Source organism: Chelonia mydas, chromosome 6 (genome assembly GCF_015237465.2).
Source record: "Chelonia mydas isolate rCheMyd1 chromosome 6, rCheMyd1.pri.v2, whole genome shotgun sequence".
NCBI lineage: Eukaryota > Metazoa > Chordata > Testudines > Cheloniidae > Chelonia > Chelonia mydas.
Window position 1 is genome coordinate 32,173,749 of NC_051246.2, and position 18,571 is coordinate 32,192,319.

General features: G+C 43.2%; 1 protein-coding gene across 2 annotated transcripts in view; it reads right to left on the bottom strand.

The window, feature by feature from the left end:
• Positions 1-2,756: 2,756 nt before the first annotated feature.
• The window catches only part of LOC102945256, a 33,886-nt gene continuing 18,071 nt past the window's right edge, over positions 2,757-18,571 (bottom strand). The window contains exons 7-11 of one of the 2 annotated variants that reach the window (XM_037899709.2): positions 16,210-16,524; positions 13,834-14,145; positions 11,282-11,596; positions 9,752-9,811; positions 2,757-4,154 (exon numbers count right to left, since the gene is read on the bottom strand). In XM_037899709.2, the coding sequence (XP_037755637.2) occupies positions 3,841-4,154; positions 9,752-9,811; positions 11,282-11,596; positions 13,834-14,145; positions 16,210-16,524 (1,316 nt within the window). In that variant the 3' untranslated portion in view covers positions 2,757-3,840. The remainder of the gene's footprint in view (positions 4,155-9,751; positions 9,812-11,281; positions 11,597-13,833; positions 14,146-16,209; positions 16,525-18,571) is intronic. The other variant, XM_043548876.1, reaches the window with a different exon arrangement.

An 18,571-nucleotide genomic window follows, 5' to 3' on the forward strand; every position in this document is an offset into this window, starting at 1 on the left:
TTACAAAATTGCTAGTGCCTACTTATTTAAATGTAGAGATGTTACACACACAAACAAGTTACAAAACTGAAGCCACAATCCCAAAGAAAGAAAACAAAGTATAGAGCTCTATTTCAAAATATGTGTACACTAAAGATAGGAGATCAGGTGTGGGTGCTTCTTACCCTCCTTGCATCTCTCGATTCCAGCGGTGCCAAGCCAGGATCGGTCACTCAATTCCGCGGAAAGACGAATAAGGGACAAGGCTTAGGGACCCTCTTAGCTGCAGAAGCCTTGGGAGGCTGTCACTTATCTGACCAGCAGATAGATAGTGAAAAGCACTCAAAAATCATGGTGCTGTAGGTCCCATACTTATACCTCTGTACTCCTTTATTCCCTTTCTCCTTTCTTATGCCAAATTGGGGCTGGTCTGTCTGGGCGACGCCAGCTCTCGCAAGAGTAGTTCACACTTGCAAGGGAGAAACAATAAGTTTCGACTACTGGACACTTCTTTTATCAGGGTAAATATTTTCCCACCTAGGATGTTGGGGTGTGTGCATCACGCTATTTAGTAGGGGCTAAGAGCCATGTCTGTCACAGCTTCTCTGTCTGCTGTGAGCCTAATCGTTGTATATGTTCCCAGAGGCACATTGTCACAGCACACCTGTGCTTCTCACAGCTTCAAAGGCTGTGCTGGAATTTATGTTGAGTGCCCTGTTGTTTTGGCTCCCGTGTGTTTCCAGCAATGCTGGTCTGAGGGGGGGCTGGCTGTCTGGCTACAGTAGTGTACAGGAAGTGGATCTCTTGTGTGGACTGGTCCACGCTGATGGTGGGGTGGAAATCATTGAAATCCTGGTGGAATTCCTCAAGGGCCACCTTCCCATGGGTCCAGATGATGAAGATGTCATCAATGTAGTGCAAGTAGAGTAGGGGCGCTAGGGGATAAGAGCTAAGGAAGTGTTGTTCTAAGTCAGCCATAAAAATGTTGGCATAGTGTGGGGCCATGCAGGTACCCATAGCAATCCCACTGACTTGAAGATATAAATTGTCCCCAAATCTGAAATAGTTGTGGGTGAGGACAAAGTCACAAAGTTCAGCCACCAGGTTTGCCATGATATTATCGGGGATACTGTTCCTGATGGCTTGTTGTCCATCTTTGTGTGGAATGTTGGTGTAGAGGCAAAGGGATAGAGATTGACAATAGAGAGGAGATAACGGATGTCTGGTGTTGAAAAGAGATAGGGCAAGATTAGCAAATTTCTCAGGTGGGATGTAGACTGATAAGGGCTCAGGGAGAGGTCAGTGGTTTGTGAATTGCCCAGCAAATTCTCTAAAGTGATAGCTGATTTTGATAGGGAATGTCAAAAAAACAAAACCCTGATTGGTAACATGTTTATACACCTTGTAGGACTAACGTCAATAAATGCATTAATGGTGGATAATTTAGCATAAAATAATTGTCTGAAGCCTGCAGAATTCACCATAGGTAACTAGAAATCATAAGGAAGAGGCAAAATCTTATCTGGAATTTACCTATGACTGTACAGGTGAACTGAGGCCCTGTCTACATGCAAACATTCCTCTGTTAGAATGGTCCTTGAATTGGCAGGAACTGCTGTGTGTCCACACACAAGTTTTCTCCTCTTGAGGGTTCTCTGGATATTGACTGATTTAAATTACTCCGACACCCATCCTGAGTAATTCTGCACTGGCGTAAAGGTTATATTTTACTTCAATGATTAATGTTAAGCTAAACTTTTATATTTAGGCAAGCTCGAGTGCTCTTAAGGTTCTCTCGTGACTTTTGGTCTGTTCCATTTTATGGGATCATTGGGATGGAAAAAATACATTTTTTATTTAAATTATTTCCTATTTTAGTGTATTTCTGCTTTGCATACATGGTGCTTGAAAGATAGAGTGACTCTTTAACAGTATATGCAAGCTAAAACTATTCAACTTCACTTTATAGCCCTGGAACCTGGGGCTAAATCTTTTCACTAGCTCCTTTGCAATCCAAAATATTCTGGTGGCATCATGAGCATTTGTAAGAAATCACCCTGCGAGGACTTTTTTCCACCATTTCACAGAGTGTGTTATTTTGCAGACTTTAAAGCACCATCATTGTGTTTCATATTACAATACAGCACCATAAATATGTGTGGTGTAAAAGCAGATGCAGGAACAAAGAGTGTGTAACATTCATCTGACTTAGTTTTCCCTTAGAATACTAGCAGCAAAGACTGTACTTCAGGTGGCCTTCTGAAAGGTTTCATAAATCTAAGGACAATAATAGGCTGATTTTCAAAGGGCTAAACCCTCGCAGTGCCCACTGAAGTTATTTGTGATGTTGAATATAAATCTTTATATTCTTTAAATAGTCTTTAAAAAGACTGATTTCCAATCTTGCTCACTTGTTAAATTCAGGACAGAAATCAATGAAAGCAGTGTGTGCTCAACCCCATTAAAAATCAAGTCACAAACACATAACCAGAGTTCCTTAATTTCTTCAGATATAGTCTCAATGCCTTTCTCTATTGTAAGACAATGTAAGGGAATGTTTTCAAGAAATTGTGGAAGTTTACTCATCTCTTTCTGGGTAATTTACAACATACAGTGAAAATATCTTAATGTGGGAATGAACATAGAAGTAGTTGCCCTTTAGTTATATCCAAGAGATTTCCTTCAAATTCACTCCCAGACTATGTTTCCCTATTGCTACAATAAAAACCTTCTAAGATACTACTAAAGTTTAAAAAATATTTCATAATTTTTCCAAGTCTTGGTGAATATGCATTTTAATTAAGGATTCACTCTGTTGGGTGTTAAAACCATTTTCCTTAGTTCTTTTATCATAGGATCATTACAGTCTCTGGCCAAGAAATCCAAGTAAAAAATACTCGAGATGGAGGAAAAATGGTCTAGACAACTTCAATCCTGCGGAAGAACTTGGGTCCTGAATAGTGCATATTTTCTCAAACCCTGGTTCTCCTGAGTAGTGTATTTGTATACTGTGACAGGTCAAGGCCAGATGGCTATAGAAAAGTAGTGGGAGATAGATATATTAGCTCCAGGCTAAACAAATCCCTGGTACCAGGATAAGTGAAATGACAGCTGCTCCAGGTCAATTAAGACACCTGGGGCCAATTAAGGACTTTCCAGAAGGCAGGGAGAAGGCTAGGTTGATTGGGACACCTGAAGTCACTCAGGGGCTGGCTGAAACTAGTTAAAAGCCTCCCAGTTAGTCAGGTGGGTGTGCATGTCAGGAGCTGTGGGAGGAAGTTGTGCTGTTGGAGAGGCTGAGTAGTACACACCATATCAGGCACAAGGAAGGAGGCCCTGAGGTAAGGGTGAAGTGGAGCTTGAGGAAGTGAGGGCTGCTGTGGGGAAGTAGCCCAGGGAATTGTACATGTCATGTTTCTAAAAGGTCAGCTACCATAGCTGATACTATTAGGATCCCTGGGCTGCAGCCCGGAGTAGAGGGTGGGCCCGGGCTCCTCCCCCCCCCACCTTTGCACCCTGATTAATCACTGAGACTGGGAGACAACAGAGACTGTGCAAGGAAGGATAACTTCTCCTCACCTCCCTCGCAGGCTTATGATGAAAATGGCTCAGTAGACTGTGACCCTTGTCTCTAGAGAAAGAAGGGTTACATGGAGGGTCACAATGAGCCTCTGAGGCTAGCGAAATCCGCCAGGAAAAGCGGAACCCACGGAGGCTAGGACAGAGCTTTGTCACAATACGTTAATAAAGTTTTAATTCCTGAAAGAGGTTTTTTTTAAAAATGGAGTAATTGTTCACTGAACCCTTGAAACACTGAAATAGAGTTGCTGTTTGATGGCCATATTCTTCACTGAAGGGAGATTATGCAAGTTTTAAAATGTATGAATCCTCAAAAGATTCCTCATCGGTAGAAACCTCACATCTGATCTTGCATTCTTTGTCCTGTTCTTCAGGTTTAAAAGTTACAGAAGTAATAAAACCAGACTCATCCTCACAGTCTGTGTTCTCTATTCCATCTTCAATGGGGTATTTTCCCTTAAACCAAGAAACATAGGTACTCTCCATAGTCCGTGCATGTACAAAACAGCGAAGTGTCACATCCTCACCAGCCTTTGGGTTGCTAGTAATGCACTCTATCTTCAGGGTGTTAATCTCCTGATTGATGAGTCTAGGGCCTAAAGATAGATACAATTGTCAGAAAAAGAAGATTACAAACAAAGGCCTCAGCACCAGGGCCATTTCATTAATCAGCTGCATTCTGCTGTTAGTTATATATTTTCCATGTACATGTCACTGATATCTTTTATGGTTACATTGATGTGATGGAGTGTGAACCCCACAGGGGCCCTGAATGGGTTAATGTGGGCCTGAGAGGCCAATTATGTTAGCTGGCTGCACCCAGAAGGACAGCCAGGCTTAACTGATCATGAAGCTCAGCTGGGCAGGAGCAGGCCAGTTAGTATAAAAAGAAGCAGTCTGTAGCAGAAAGGGGACTGGCTGGCTGTAGGCTGCGGGTGGGAAGGGCTGCATGCTGGCATCTGGCTGAAGCCAGTGAGGCTGGGGTGTAGGAGCAGGTTGGGTGTAGGGCTGCGACTGACCCCTAACTGACAGGAGGCTGAACGCTGAAACTGACAAGGGGTGGGGGGCATAGGCGCCAACTCCATGGGTGCTCCAGGGCTGGAGCACCCACAGAAAAAAATTAGTGGGTGCTTAGCACGCACTGGCAGCACCTCTCACCTGCCGGTGGCCCTACCACTCAACTCTTCCCCCTCCTGCCCCGCAGCGCCTATCGCCCACTGCAATCAGTTGTTTTCCAGCGTGAAGGAGGCTCTGGGAGGAAGGGGGAGGAGCAGAGACGGGGTGCGCTCAGGGGAGGGGGTGGAATGAGGAGGGAAGGGTTGGGGGTGGGAAGAGGCAGGGTGGGGACTTGGGAGAAGGGGTGGGGTGGGACAGGGCCTCGGGCAGAGAGGGGACAGGAAGAGGCGGGATGGGGGTGGGGGTCTGATGTATTGATGTAGGTGACGAGAAGTTTATAGTGCTCATTATGGAAGCAATTAACTGCATCTTGCAGATGGGGGGTGGGAAAATGAAAGGATTAAAATCATAGCAAAAAAAGCAGAAAAATATCTAAAGATCACATAAATATCTCAATAGATCACATTCATGCAATTTTAAATGAAGGCAATAACACAGCTTAAATAACCTGGTCTTAATGATCATTAGCTTGAATGTGCACATTTTAATAATGCATGGACAGGAATTTAAGTCATCTTTGAAATGTCAAAAAAGCCTAATGTAATACTGGTGCAAGAAACATGGCTAATAAGTAAACTAGTGTTCAATCTACCAGCTAGTAGATGCAGCTGGAAAATTCATAAAGAAGATGGAATGGGACAAGATCACTTACTGAGTACCAAGGCTGGGAAAATGTCAAAAACACAAGAGGAGTTCCTAGCTGTAATTTTCCAAAAGCTGACTGGGGCTTTTTCAGGAATAAATGTGATGCAAATTTATGCAGAAATGGTACAGGAGACAACCTAGGAGAATTCAATAATGTAATAAAAGGAATTACAGCAGCAGCTGATCTGGCATCTATAAAACATCAAATTGTCCCAGACTTAGAAATCTGGATCCTGGTGGAATAAGGATTGCAAATTAGAATGAACAATAATGACTTAATGAATTATAAACTATGTAAGGTGGTGGCACAAATAATTATCAAAAACACAAAAAAAGAAAGCTGGAGAATATTCTGTGGGGAAATTGAACAAAGAATCAAAGCCTTCAGAAATATATAAGCAAATTCAAAGAATGAATGGACTTCAAAATAAAAGTAAATGTATACCTGGTCTTATTAAAAACAATGTAAGTGAGGTTTCCAATGTAGGAAAGGCAGGCATTTTAGCAAAAGAATTCCAAAAGGACAGTAGTGATATGAATTAAAACAATGAGTTTCGTGAAAAAGGAGGTTTATTGAGGATAACTGATAACTATTAAATGGCTAGAGAGAATATACTGATGATGTGTTAAACAAAAATTTTAGTTTGCAGAAGCTTATTGCAATCATTAGAAAAAGGAAAAATGCAGCTACAGGTAAAGATAATATATGTAATTAACACTTGCCAGAAGGGAGTCTGGTTATATAATGATATATGAGAATAAGGACTGCTGCCAATAGAATGGAAACCACCATTGGCGATATCAATTAGAAAATCAGGTAAGGTACCAGATCTGATGCTTATCGGCCTATTGCCCTCATATCATGTGTGGGGAAAATCATGGACAAAATGAAACATGTAAGACTAGTGGGATACTTGAAGAAAAATGATGTAACTGAGGTACAAAGTGGTTTCAAAAAAGGAAGATGGACAGTTGAACATATAGTAAGAGTAGAAACAGAGGCACAAAAAAATCGTAAGGGCTTAGACCTTTACAATAACTGTCTTCCTGGACATTGAACAAGCATATGACATGCTAGAGAGGGAAGGCCTCCGATATAAACTGGTCAAAACTAGAGTAAAAGGGAGAATGTTTTGGAGGATAAGGGACCTCTTAAGTGACAGAATTATACAAGTCAAACTGGGAACAGCTTTATCAAAAACCTACAAGCTTACAAATGGAACTCCACGAGGGTGTATTATCAGCCCTGCTTTGTTTTCCATTATAATAAATGACCTTCCAGAAAGTGTGCAGATAGGAATAGGTATTTCCCTTTTCGCAGATGATTGTGCTATATGGACTAAGCAAAAAGACTTTAAGTAGCATGGAAAAGACAAATGAAGCACTCCAGAGAATTTCCAAGTTGGGAAATGATTGGGGATTTAAATTCTCACTTGCAAAAACAAAAGGAATGCTTTTAACCAGGGAGAAAATCTGGGAAAATTGGACTTACTTCTTTATGATGAAAAAATTCAGACAGTTCACAAGTTTATGTGGTAGGAGAAGTGTCTGATATATAATAACTTGGGCAGGTCACATAGATAATAAAAAGTAAGATGAACTTACTTAAAAGTGTAGATGGAAACAAATGGGGTGCAAATAAGACGATACTAATGATGGTGTATAAAGCATCGATCAGACCAGTTTAGACTACAGAACCCAAGCTTCTGGTTCAGCCTCAAAAACAACTCTTGGCCCTGGAGCAATTCCAGGTTTCTAAGTTCTGAGAGTGGCATGTGGCACAATAACACCAGTGTCTGTGCTGCAAATAGCCAAGGGAGAAGCACCTATAAATCTAAGGATGAAACTATTAGATCAAACCTTTCGGGCAAAAGGTAAAAGGGAATAATGAAAATAGAAGTGAACAACAGATTTATGAGGATTACTGAGAGCTTAGTAGACAAAATGATATAGATTGCCAGAGACTTCTTCATACTATCAGGGTCAAAAATGGGTAAAGGGGATATGTAAAAAAGAAAAATTGAGAGAACTAAAAAATTTTAGCCATGGGAAATCAAATTACAGCTGAACAGTTATTCCAACATTTGTAAATTTGGAGCTGTATGAAAAAAAATGAGGGAAGGAAAAAAAACATGACCAATGAAATTTCTGAATTTATTTATGAAAAATGGGGCCAGCTTTGACAAGTCTATACAGACAGATCAAAAGATGACAGCACTGGTAGAGTGGGAACAGGCTTGTATGTTCCTAGTCTTTGAATCCAGCAATCAAAAAGGCTATCAAATTAGGTGACCATTCTGATGGCTGAAGTAATGGGGTTAAAGCTGGCACTAACCTGGATAAAAGATGTGCGACCAGCTGCAGCTGTAATTTTATCTGATTCCTTGTCAGGCACAATGACAATTAGAACAGGGACTTGGGAAAGCAGAAATGACATAATATGTGAAATAATGTTCTTAACTACAGAAATAATGCACACAAGTAACAACAGCATGGATTCCAGTGCATATCAGAAGGCCTGGAAATGAGATGGCTGACAAAACAGCAGAACATGCTCTAAAAAATTAGGAGATTGATATTGAGATACCCTTAAGTAGACAAGAATTTAAAAGTGTGGCCATGAAGAAACTTGCAAAGGAATGGCAAGATTGTGGACCAAGAAAACAAAAGGACAAAGGTTCTATGATATATGCTCAAAAATCAAAGATAATACTATACTCCATAGTCATGACAGAAAAAGTGAAGTAGTTATTTTTAGAGTATTATCAGGTCACTGTGCTTTATATGATAAGTTAAACTTATTAAAAAGACATAAAGACGGGCTGTGTAATCTGTCCAAAACCACAGAAACCGTTGATCGTGTTCTATGGGAAAAAAGTTTCTTTATGAAACACTGAGTCTGCTCGGAATTAAAGACTTTTTTCTAAAGGGACTAGTGAGAATGTCAGGGAAATTGAATAGTGCCAAAAAAAAAAAAAAAACCCACCCTGGCTACATTTCTTTAAGGAAACTAGACTGAGTGACTGGATATGGGGTTAGGGGAGGTGGGGGACACTTGGCTAAAAAAGAATGAAGAAAGGGGCGGTCATAGTCTTGTACGATGAGGTTGCTGCACCAAAAAACAAAGACAAAGAAGGGGGACTGCCAGGAGACAGAGCCTGCAGCCACCCTGTGGGAACAGAGCAGTGGTAAGAAGGAAGCCCAGGGAGGAAGCAGCAGCCCTGAGATCCTAGCAGTTGAGGAGCAGAAAAGACTGGCAAGCAGCTGGGGGGTAGTAGCTACTGGGTTGGAGCAGGCTCCTGTGGTGTGCAAGAGAGAAGGGTCAACTTAGAGAGGTTGTGGTGGAGATGGCTTGAGAAAGGCTGGATAGGAAGGAGCCCAAGGAAAAAGCAGCCAGGAGTGGGACTGAGCAGACCTGACTGCTGGTTACAGTGTCCCTGGGCTGGATCCCAGTGTAGTGGGAGGGCCTACGTTCCCCTGTCAACCTTTGGTAAGGTGGCGTGAACCAGGAGATGGGCAAAAGGACATTGGAAAGCCTTAAGGAAAGGGTGTGAGGACCAAGGGCCTGGAGCTGGGACCAAAGACCCTCTTGTGAGGAAACTGAACTGTTCTATGTTGAGCTTTCTATTACTCTGGAATTAATTATGATGTGGTCACAGGGCCAAGTTATGGGAAAAGAGACTAGACAGAGAGAGACCACTGGCTGGGGGTACCATATTGGAAGAGAGCTGTTATGCCACGCCTGGACATAACGAGGTGCTCCTGCGGTGACAGAACCCTTTCCTAATTAATTAACTAAAGACAAAGTGGCATAGGTTCAAATCGTCCCTAAGCAGGGACCACTTGTGGAGTTTCCAGCAGATTATTCCTCCAGTTGGGGGGTGGGGAGTGGTGGGTTTGCTACCTCCCTGTGTGGGACAAAAAGGGGTTTCAGTCCCCAAATCCCAGGGTTCTTGTGAATATGCTGGAGACCAGGACCATCCATGTGGAAGCCCTGTATGTTCACATTCCTTCTCTGGTCTCTGGACTTCTCCAACTACCCTACCTGCCATGAACCCCAGAATTCCCCTCGGCCATCCTCAAGGGGGTTCCACAGCTGAAAGGGCTCTGTCCAAAAGTTAGGGGGGGGTTTGAGTTGATTCTTTCTATGCAAGGTTGAACTACCACTATCCTGCCTGCCCCAACACACATATCCCTGATCCCACACCCATAGGAGAAATGGGAAGAGGATGCCATATAGACAGTATTGCGGCCTTCTCACATCTCCCACTAGGCTTTTCATCCCCTGTGCCTGAGGGGACAAAGTGATGGGTTGGACCATTGCTATTAGACGGAGGATTTGCAACTTATCTCAGTTAGATATAAAACTCACTCAACGTGTGGTTCTGATTTCCAGTCAGAGTGGATATATCTCCAGTGCTGGTAGAAAAATCTGTAAAGTAGGAAGAAATACCACGTTATCTATAACAAGCATACATTTATCATCGGGGTAGTTAACAAATCAGTAGGAAAACACACAATTATACACATTACAAAATTTTGTATGGTTCCATGGCATCCTTATAAATATGTTTTCATCCCCTGTTATTTAATACATCTGTTTTCACATTCACTGTCAGAGGACCTGATCCAAACTCCTCTGAACTCAACAGAAGCCTTTTCACTTACTTCACTCATTTCACTTATTTTCTCTGATCATTAAAACAAGCCAAGTTTTGAGCATGAGTATCTCAAGAGGTTCTATCTCCATTTTAATGATAATATAACAGGCCATTTTCTCTATAAAGCTAGGGAAGTGGATATAGTTAGTTCAGTGGATGATGCTGGGAGGGAAAGTTCAGGTTCAGAAGTGAATTCTACATTGATACTTGTATAGAGACTCAAGCTTATTTAGGGTCTGATTCTTGACACCTTTACTCACACTGAGTAGTATCTTGGCGGTAGATTTTCAAGGTATTTAGATGCTTAAAGATGGATAGGCAAGTTTACCCTGCCTAAATACTTTTAAAATCTGTCCCTTCCTTCATTAGCCAGTTCCACTGAAATCAATGTGAGTATCTGTGGAGTAAGGTGTTACCCAACCTAAAACTGGCACCGTGATGGAGTGCACCTGGCCTTTGTGGCTCCCCACAGAAGGCCACACTGCTCTGCTATAGCCCGCCCCAGGAAGCAGCAAAGTGAAACAGAAAGGAGCAGCAAAGGTGGGTCCTCCAAGCCTGCCTAAAGAGGCTTCCTGGAAGCAGCCAGTCGGAGCCTAGCAGGCTCAGATAAAAGGATCTGCAGAGCCTTAAAAGGTTAGTTCCTAGCTGGGACCAGAGGACAAGGGTGCTGTGCTGTGCTGTGCTGTGGAGCTTGAGGAAGAACTCGAGTTTGTTTCTTGCTGCATTTGCTTAAATTGGGTTTGCAGGGAGAGAGAGAACCTAAAATCCTTAGCCCTGAGGGAATGGTGACACTAAAACAGGCCAAGTAGGAAGAGGCCCAAGGAAGAAACAGCAACAAACTAAAATCAAGCAATGTGTACTGCTGTTTATAATGTCTGTAGGTTGGAACCTGGAGTGGTGGGCAGGCCTGGGTTTCCCCTGCTGTGACAATGGCATAAACCCCAAGAAGGGGACAGGGCTTAGGTGAGAGCCAAAACAAAGGGCTCAGAGCTAGGGCTGAACACCCTAGTAGGGGCAACAGGACTGCTCCTTTATTGAACTCTTTACTACCCTGGAAGTGATTCATTTGGACTCTGTGACTCAGCCAGAGGGCCAAGTCATGGAAGACCCACCAGGGTCAGCCAGCAGCTTACAGGAGGCACAGGATGAGAAAGAACTGCAGTACCACACTCAGCTGCTAACAGGCACTCAAGAGGTGAGTGCCTCCCATCGCAGGCCCTTAATTAAAAAATCCAACTTACCATTGAGTTTCAATATAAATGTTTTATCTGTGCAGGAGTTTGTTGCTGGATGAATAACCTCACATCTGAATGTTTTTCCATTATCAGATGCATTAGCAGTAAATTGTGTTTTCAATGTAGAGAAACATAAATGATTTTTTCCAATTTGGGTATCTATGTTATGATTGTCTTTAGGTAACTCTAACCAGTCTTTATACCATGCAACTTTTATATTTTCCGGTGCAAAATCTGATATGGAAACTTCAAGACAGACAGTCTCATTGACCTTGGGTGATGCGGGTGTTGCTCTAATCTCAGAAATGGCAGGAGACTTTGCTAAAAAGGAGGGATAGTTTTCCATTAGAAACACAGTGCAATAAAACAATCCTAGGCACTATCAATGGGATTATCAAGAAAAGAAAATTAACCAGCAAAAGAGAAAATATTCACTTTTTTTTTTTTTAAATGGGACAGAGCACCTGGGCTTGATCCTGCACAAGGCCATGTGCACAGTACTCTGCCATATAAGCACAGGTTAAAAGTGTTAAGCAGAACAGAGAAAGCCAGGGAATTTGATCCTGCATGAATGAGTTCTGCCACCAAATCACTTTTCTCCAGTAGCAGGAGTAAGTCCAAAGAGTGGCATGTGCTACTAAGCACTTCATTAGAATGATGAGGATTGTGATTGAATACATATGTCACAAACACCCATCTGTAGGGCCCTATCAAATTCATGGCCATGAAAAACATGTCACAGACCGTGAAATCTGGGCTCCCTGCCATGAAATCTGGTCTTTTGTGTGCTTTTACCCTATACTATACAGATTTCATGGGGGAGACCAGCGTTCCTCAAATTGGGGGTCCTGACCCAAAAGGGAGTTGCAGGGGGGTTGCAAGGTTATTTTAGGGGGGTTGTGGTATTGCCACCCTTACTTCTGCGCTGCCTTCAGAGCTGGGTGGCCGGAGAGTGGCGGCTGTTGGCCAGGTGCCCAGCTCTGAAGGTAGCACCCCACCAGCAGCAGCGCAGACGTCAGGGTGGCAATCCCATACCAGGCCACCCTGACGTCTGCGCCGCTGCTGCTGCTTTTGGAGCTGGGCAGCTGGAGAGCAGCGGCTGCTGACTGAGGGCCCTGCTCTGCAGGCTGCAGCGCAGAAGTAAGGGTGGCAATCCCATACCAGCCCATCCTTACTTCTGCGTTGCTGCTGGTGGCGGCTCCGCCTTCAGAGCTGGGATCCCGGCCAGCAGCCGCCGCTCTCCAGCTGCCCAGCTCTGAAGGCAGCGCCGCCCCCAGCAGCAGCACAGAAGTAAGGGTAGCAGTACTGCAACCCCACCTCCTACAATAACCTTGCAGGCCCCCCCCCCGGCCCGCTACTCCTTTTTGGGTCAGGATCCCTACAATTGAAACACTGTGAAATTTCAGATTTAAATAGCTGAAATAATTATATTTACTATTTTTTAAATCCTGTGGCCATGAAATTGACCAAAATGGACCGTGAATTTCGTAGGGCCCTACCCATCCGCAATCCATGTCAGAAGGGGGAGGTAGAGACTCTAAGGATATGTCTACCTTACAGTTAGAAACCCGCATGACCCATGTCTCAGGCTCATGGGGCTCAGGCTGTGGGACTGTAAAGTGCAGTGTAGATTTTCAGACTTGGACTGGATCCTGGGCTCTGGGACCCTCCTTTCTCAAAGGATCCCAGAGTCCAAGCTCAAGTCCAAACGTCTACATCGCAGCTTTACAGACCAAGCCCCGAGAGCCTGAGTTAGCTGACACAGACCAGCTGCAGGTGTCTAACTGCAAAGTGACTATGCCCATTTACAGACAAGATACATGTTAGGAGAGACTTGAGAGGGGTGTCTCTTTAGTTTTAACACATTTTCCAGGGGGAGGAATCCCAGATCTTTCTGAAACCTGGAATTTTAAATGTCTAGCAAAAGACAGACAAACCTTGGGTTTAACTTCAGCCTGTGTTAATCCTAATTTCTGCCAACATGAACCAATGCACAAGGCCCCAGAGGCAAAAAGTCCCTCCGGGTGGGGTGGTGTGTAAGAGGAGTTCTATGGACTGCTGCTACACTAAAAGTAACCAGCAGCAGGGTATAGTCAAGGGGGCAGACTAACAAAGGTCTTCAGGTGCTTAAAGATGTAGATAAGTGCTTAGTTGGATTTATGAATGGGTCTGGCAGGTTAAGTGCCCAACTCCCGCTGAAAAGCTATTGCAATTAGGCACTGATATCATATAGGTACTTTCTGTAGATCTTACTAGGCTCCTATCTGCATCTTTAGGCACATATCTACCTTTGAAACTCTGGCCCTAGATCTTTTCAGCAGACTCCATCTCTGGGACTCCTATGCAGTCCTGACTGGAGCCTAAACTGCCCCTGACAAAACACAAGTAGGGAGAGCAATACCCAGGTGAATCTCATTGTTGCTAGAAGATATAATTTACACCCTCCTGCACCATGGTTGGTGGATCTGGCTAGCTATCGGTAAAACAAAAATATTTTTTTCCTCATGCTCTAGAAAACTCATTGCTCTACTGTAGACCCACAGACTTGTTAAACATACCTGGGAGTTTTAGATACACATTTTTTGTAATGGGCTTTGTCAGAGTCTTGTGCATCACCATTATACCAATCTTTCTGCCATAATCTTGAGCAGAGGGTATTAGCTGAAGACCAGAAGACGTATAGAAAAGGCCCCTGTTATCCTGCTTTGGCTCTTGTACTGATGAACCCTCCTTGATTACATCTTTCTCCTGAAACCAATGGACTTGAATATCGTTGGGAAAGAAATCCATGATTTCGCAGGTCAGAGAAAGGGGTTTTCCATACTCCACATCATTTGGACTAAGAACAATACTTGTAATTCTTGGGAAATCTGCAAAAAGTGTCGAAATATATTTTATCTGCACAAACAAAAGGAATATTCAAGAAGGTACTACTGTTGTTTGTGTTAATGTTAAATATATACAGAGTAGAGTGTGAAGTTGATAGCTGTTGGATCTGATACACAGGAAGTAACCAAAGGCTCAGAGTTAAGGAAGTGACTGTGCTTTTGGTAATTTAAACACATTACAAGAATAACTTTGCAATCCCCCATAAATACATGTATATAACTGGCCAAGGGAAGTGAAGTCCTACACTCAATTTGATGACATTTCTCTGTTTTTATCTGGATATAATGCAAGAACTCTTAAATGCTGCATCTGCTCAATTCCAAAATTTCAGGAAATGTTATAGACATCAGTGGGCAGAATTGCTATTGATTTTGGTGAAAAATGGAAAATCGGAAAGGGGGATGAATGAAGATGGGCGCTATCATCTGGTTAGCATAGACAACAGCTTCAACCACTTATCTAATTGTCTATAGATCCAATAACCAGTTGATGGCACCCATTAACACATTCCAGCCTAACTCCCCCCACCATCTAAGCTCTGCCCATCTTCCCAATAAAGTTTAATATGGTGACATCCTGAATGACTTATCTCCCAGAGAGAAGGGGCGGGGGGGCAGGGTGGGGAGAAACCAAAAATAAACAAAAATGGTGAGGTGGGAATAGAGTGGCACCCAGAATGGCATGGGCTGGAAGGGGGGAGTAGGGAGCATGGAGGACTGAGAGTGCACCCAAAGCCTCTAGAATGGCAAAATGTGAGACCTTGGCAAAGGGAAAAATGGGGAGCACATAGAGATCTTACCATGGGGGAGAGCTAATGTAGGGAGAACACAGAAACCCTGGCATGGAGGAAGAACAGAGAACAATGGTACAGGCCTGGGGGGCGGGAACAGACCCCTGACATAAGACAGAGTGTGAGGGTGCAGAGAGTCCCTACAAGAGAGGGGGATAGGAGGGTGGCATTCAGGGAACTTGTGGTGGAGAATGGAGGGATGGAAGGGTCCCCTGGTGCGTGCAATGAACTTGGCCTACAAAAGCTATGAAGTTTGACCCCTAATTTATATACCTTTCAGTAACTGTTCAGCTACAGAGCTTTTCTAAAAAATAGTTCCTTCTTTGCTTTTTGGCAGAGCTCCCAATAAGTTACGTCATACTTCTAGTCTTCAAAAAGACACGGATAGGGAAATGTTCCATATCTCCTAAGAATGCTTGTTTTCTCGTTGTTGATCATAAATTTTTCAAGCTTCCTAGAGTCTCTTAAGCTTGAGATTGTCAAATTTGCCTTAGGGATTTGGACACCTAGTTCCCATTAAAGTTAATGGCAATGAGGTATCCAAATCCTCTCAGTGGTTTTGAAATTCTCAACCTAAATCTATCTTTACTGAGTATTTTTCCCTACCTTGCACACACTGGCTTGTTATTGTAGGGTTGCTCGTCAGAAATCTGTTGGCTATTGATACTGGGACAAGTAAGTGTTTAACTTGATTAAAATATTCTATGTTCTCCCCTCTACATACAAGGGGAAGGGAGCAGAACCTTGCGGAGCCAGACTGGGTGGTAAAGAGGGCAGGAGCAGCATTTTCACTGCATGTTCACTCCTTATCCTCACACCACACCTCAACCCTGTGGGGGCAGGGTCTGTGGCCAGTGGGGAGCTGTGCTATGGCTGGAATAGGTAGGGGAGAAGATGCTCCACACAGTATTCCTCCTGAGTCACTAATCAGATATCTCCAGGAGAGTTCCTGCCCCCCAAGGCCCGTACCATTCTCCGTTCTTCCTCCATGCCAGGGTTTCTGTGTTCTCCCTCCATTAGCTCTCCCCCATGGTAAGATCTCTATGTGCTCCCCATTTTTCCCCTTGCCCTTTGCCAAGGTCTCACATTTTGCCATTCTAGAGGCTTTGGGTGCACTCTCAGTCCTCCATGCTCCCTACTGGTCCAAACAGCATCAACATCTGCTCTAGGCCTGTGCCCTTCCCATATAATGTAAAGAAGATTAAAGGAGAAAGCAGGATTACCTTGCACAAAGAACAGACAATTCAATAGTCACCTTTTAACATGAGAGGATAGGACTTCTTTGTAGTTCTGTTGCAATGGATGACTTCAGTAGTGAACTCTACTGCATGGTCCTCAGGTTCAGGTGTAAATGTCACCTGGCTTCCTCTGTGGTACAGATTTGTTGCTGTATCAAGTTGAGGGTCCTGGGTTTTAATTGCAGCCTCGGTGAGTTCTTCAAAGCCTCTCAACCAGCGCACTTGACACTGTGCTGGGTGGTAATCTGTCACCTGGCAAGATAATGTGACGGCCTTACCACTCTCAGGGATACTGGGCTCACATACAATATTTGAGACTTTTGGAGTAAATACTGCAAATAAAACAACAAATAAGGCAAAAGTAGAATGATTAGGCAGTTGAGAGAAAACAGAAGCTAAAGTACAGGCCTTCCACTGTGTTTCTATTAATTAGAAATTCACAATAGCTCCCAATGACAGCAAAGATCTTAACAGCTGCATGTGAGCAACAGGAAAGGAAGGAGAAAAATAACAGAGGAAAATGAGAATGAAAATGGGAATAAAACTCAGAGGAAGAGGTAGAGACTCTAAATGATACTTTTCACAGAGATAACACTTCTGTTTCTGACAGACAGGATGTGCTATTTTTTACAGAACTGTATCAGAGGGGTAGCCATGTTAGTCTGGATCTGTAAAAGCGGCAGAGAGTCCTGTGGCACCTTATAGACTAACAGGCGTATTGGAGCGTAAGCTTTCATGGGTGAATACCCACTTTTCAAATGCATGTCAAAGTGGGTATTCACATGCATCTGACGAAGTGGGTATTCACCCACGAAAGCTTATGCTCCAATATGTCTGTCAGTCTATAAGATGCCACAGGACTCTTTGCCGCTATTACATCTCTGTGAAAGTCTGTTTCATTATTTGATGTCTTATTTTATTTATATATTGTGATAGACCCAGGCCAGTTGGGTACAGCAGATTAGCAGAAGGCAGATATACTGGCCACTGGATTAACAGTTTTCTGTTCCCTGACTGACCAGAGCAGGGGCTGCTCCAGGCTAATGAGAACACCTGACTCCAACTAACCTGCAAAGAGTCAGGTGAGGCCATTAAGCTAATGTGACCACCTGACTCTAAGGCCCCTCTGATAATATAAAAGGGCTCACTCCAGTCAGGCAGAGAGGAGCTAGGGGAGAGGAAGTGTGGCTGAAGGGCTGGTTAATGAAGACACTCGCAGTCATTGGTAAGGGAGCCCTAAGGTAAGGGAGAAGCAGGAGAGCTGTGGGAAAGTTGCCCAGGGAAATGTAGCAACTCTGGCAGTAAAAGGTTGGCTGCCAACAGCTGCTACCATTAGGGTCCCTGGGCTGGAACCCGGAGTAGAGGGCGAGCCCAGGTTCCCCCCAACCCACCACTACAGAAACACCTCCTGGGAGGGGAAAACAGGCCCCTGTCAGGACAGAAGGCTAAACTATTTTGGCATGAGGCCACAGGAGCAACAGAGACTGTGGGAATTCTCTCACCAGCCTCCATTGCTGGCTTATGACGAAAAGGGCTCAGTACACTGTATCCCTGGCCCTAGAGAGAGAAGGGCTACGTGGAGGGTTGCAGTGAGCCTCTGAAACTAGCATAAACCGCCTGGAAGCGCAGGACCCAGGGGGACAAGTTTGGAGCTCTGCCACAATATATATATATATATATACACACACTAGGGCTGTTGATTAATTGCAATTAACTCATACAATTAACTCAAACAAATTAATCACAATTAAAAAAATTAATTGCAATTAATCGCAATTTTAATTGTACTGCTAAACAATAGAATACCAATTGAAATGTATTAAATATTTTGGATGTTTTCTAGATTTTCATATATATTGTATTCTGTGTTGTAATTGAAATCAAAGTATATATTTTTGATTATAAATATTTGACTGTAAAAATTATAAACAAAAGAGATAGTATTTTTCAATTCACCTCATACAAGTACTGTAGTGCAATCTTTTTGTCATGAAAGTGCAACTTACAAATGTAGAAATTTTTTTTTGTTACACAACTGTACTCAAAAACAAAACAATGTAAAACTTCAGAGCCTACAAGTCCACTCAGTCCAATTTCTTGTTCAGCCAATTGTTGAGAAACAAGTTTGTTTACATTTACAGGCCATAATGCTGCCCGCTTCCTATTTACAACGTCACCTGAAAATGAGAACAAGGCATTTGCATAGCACTTTTATAGCTGGCATTGCAAGGTATTTACGTGCCATATATGCTAAACATTCATATGCCTCTTCATGCTCCGACATGCTTTCATGCTGATAATGCTTGTTTAAAAAAAAATGCACTAATTAAATTTTGAGACTGAACTCCCTGGGGAAGAATTGTATGTCCCCTGCTCTGT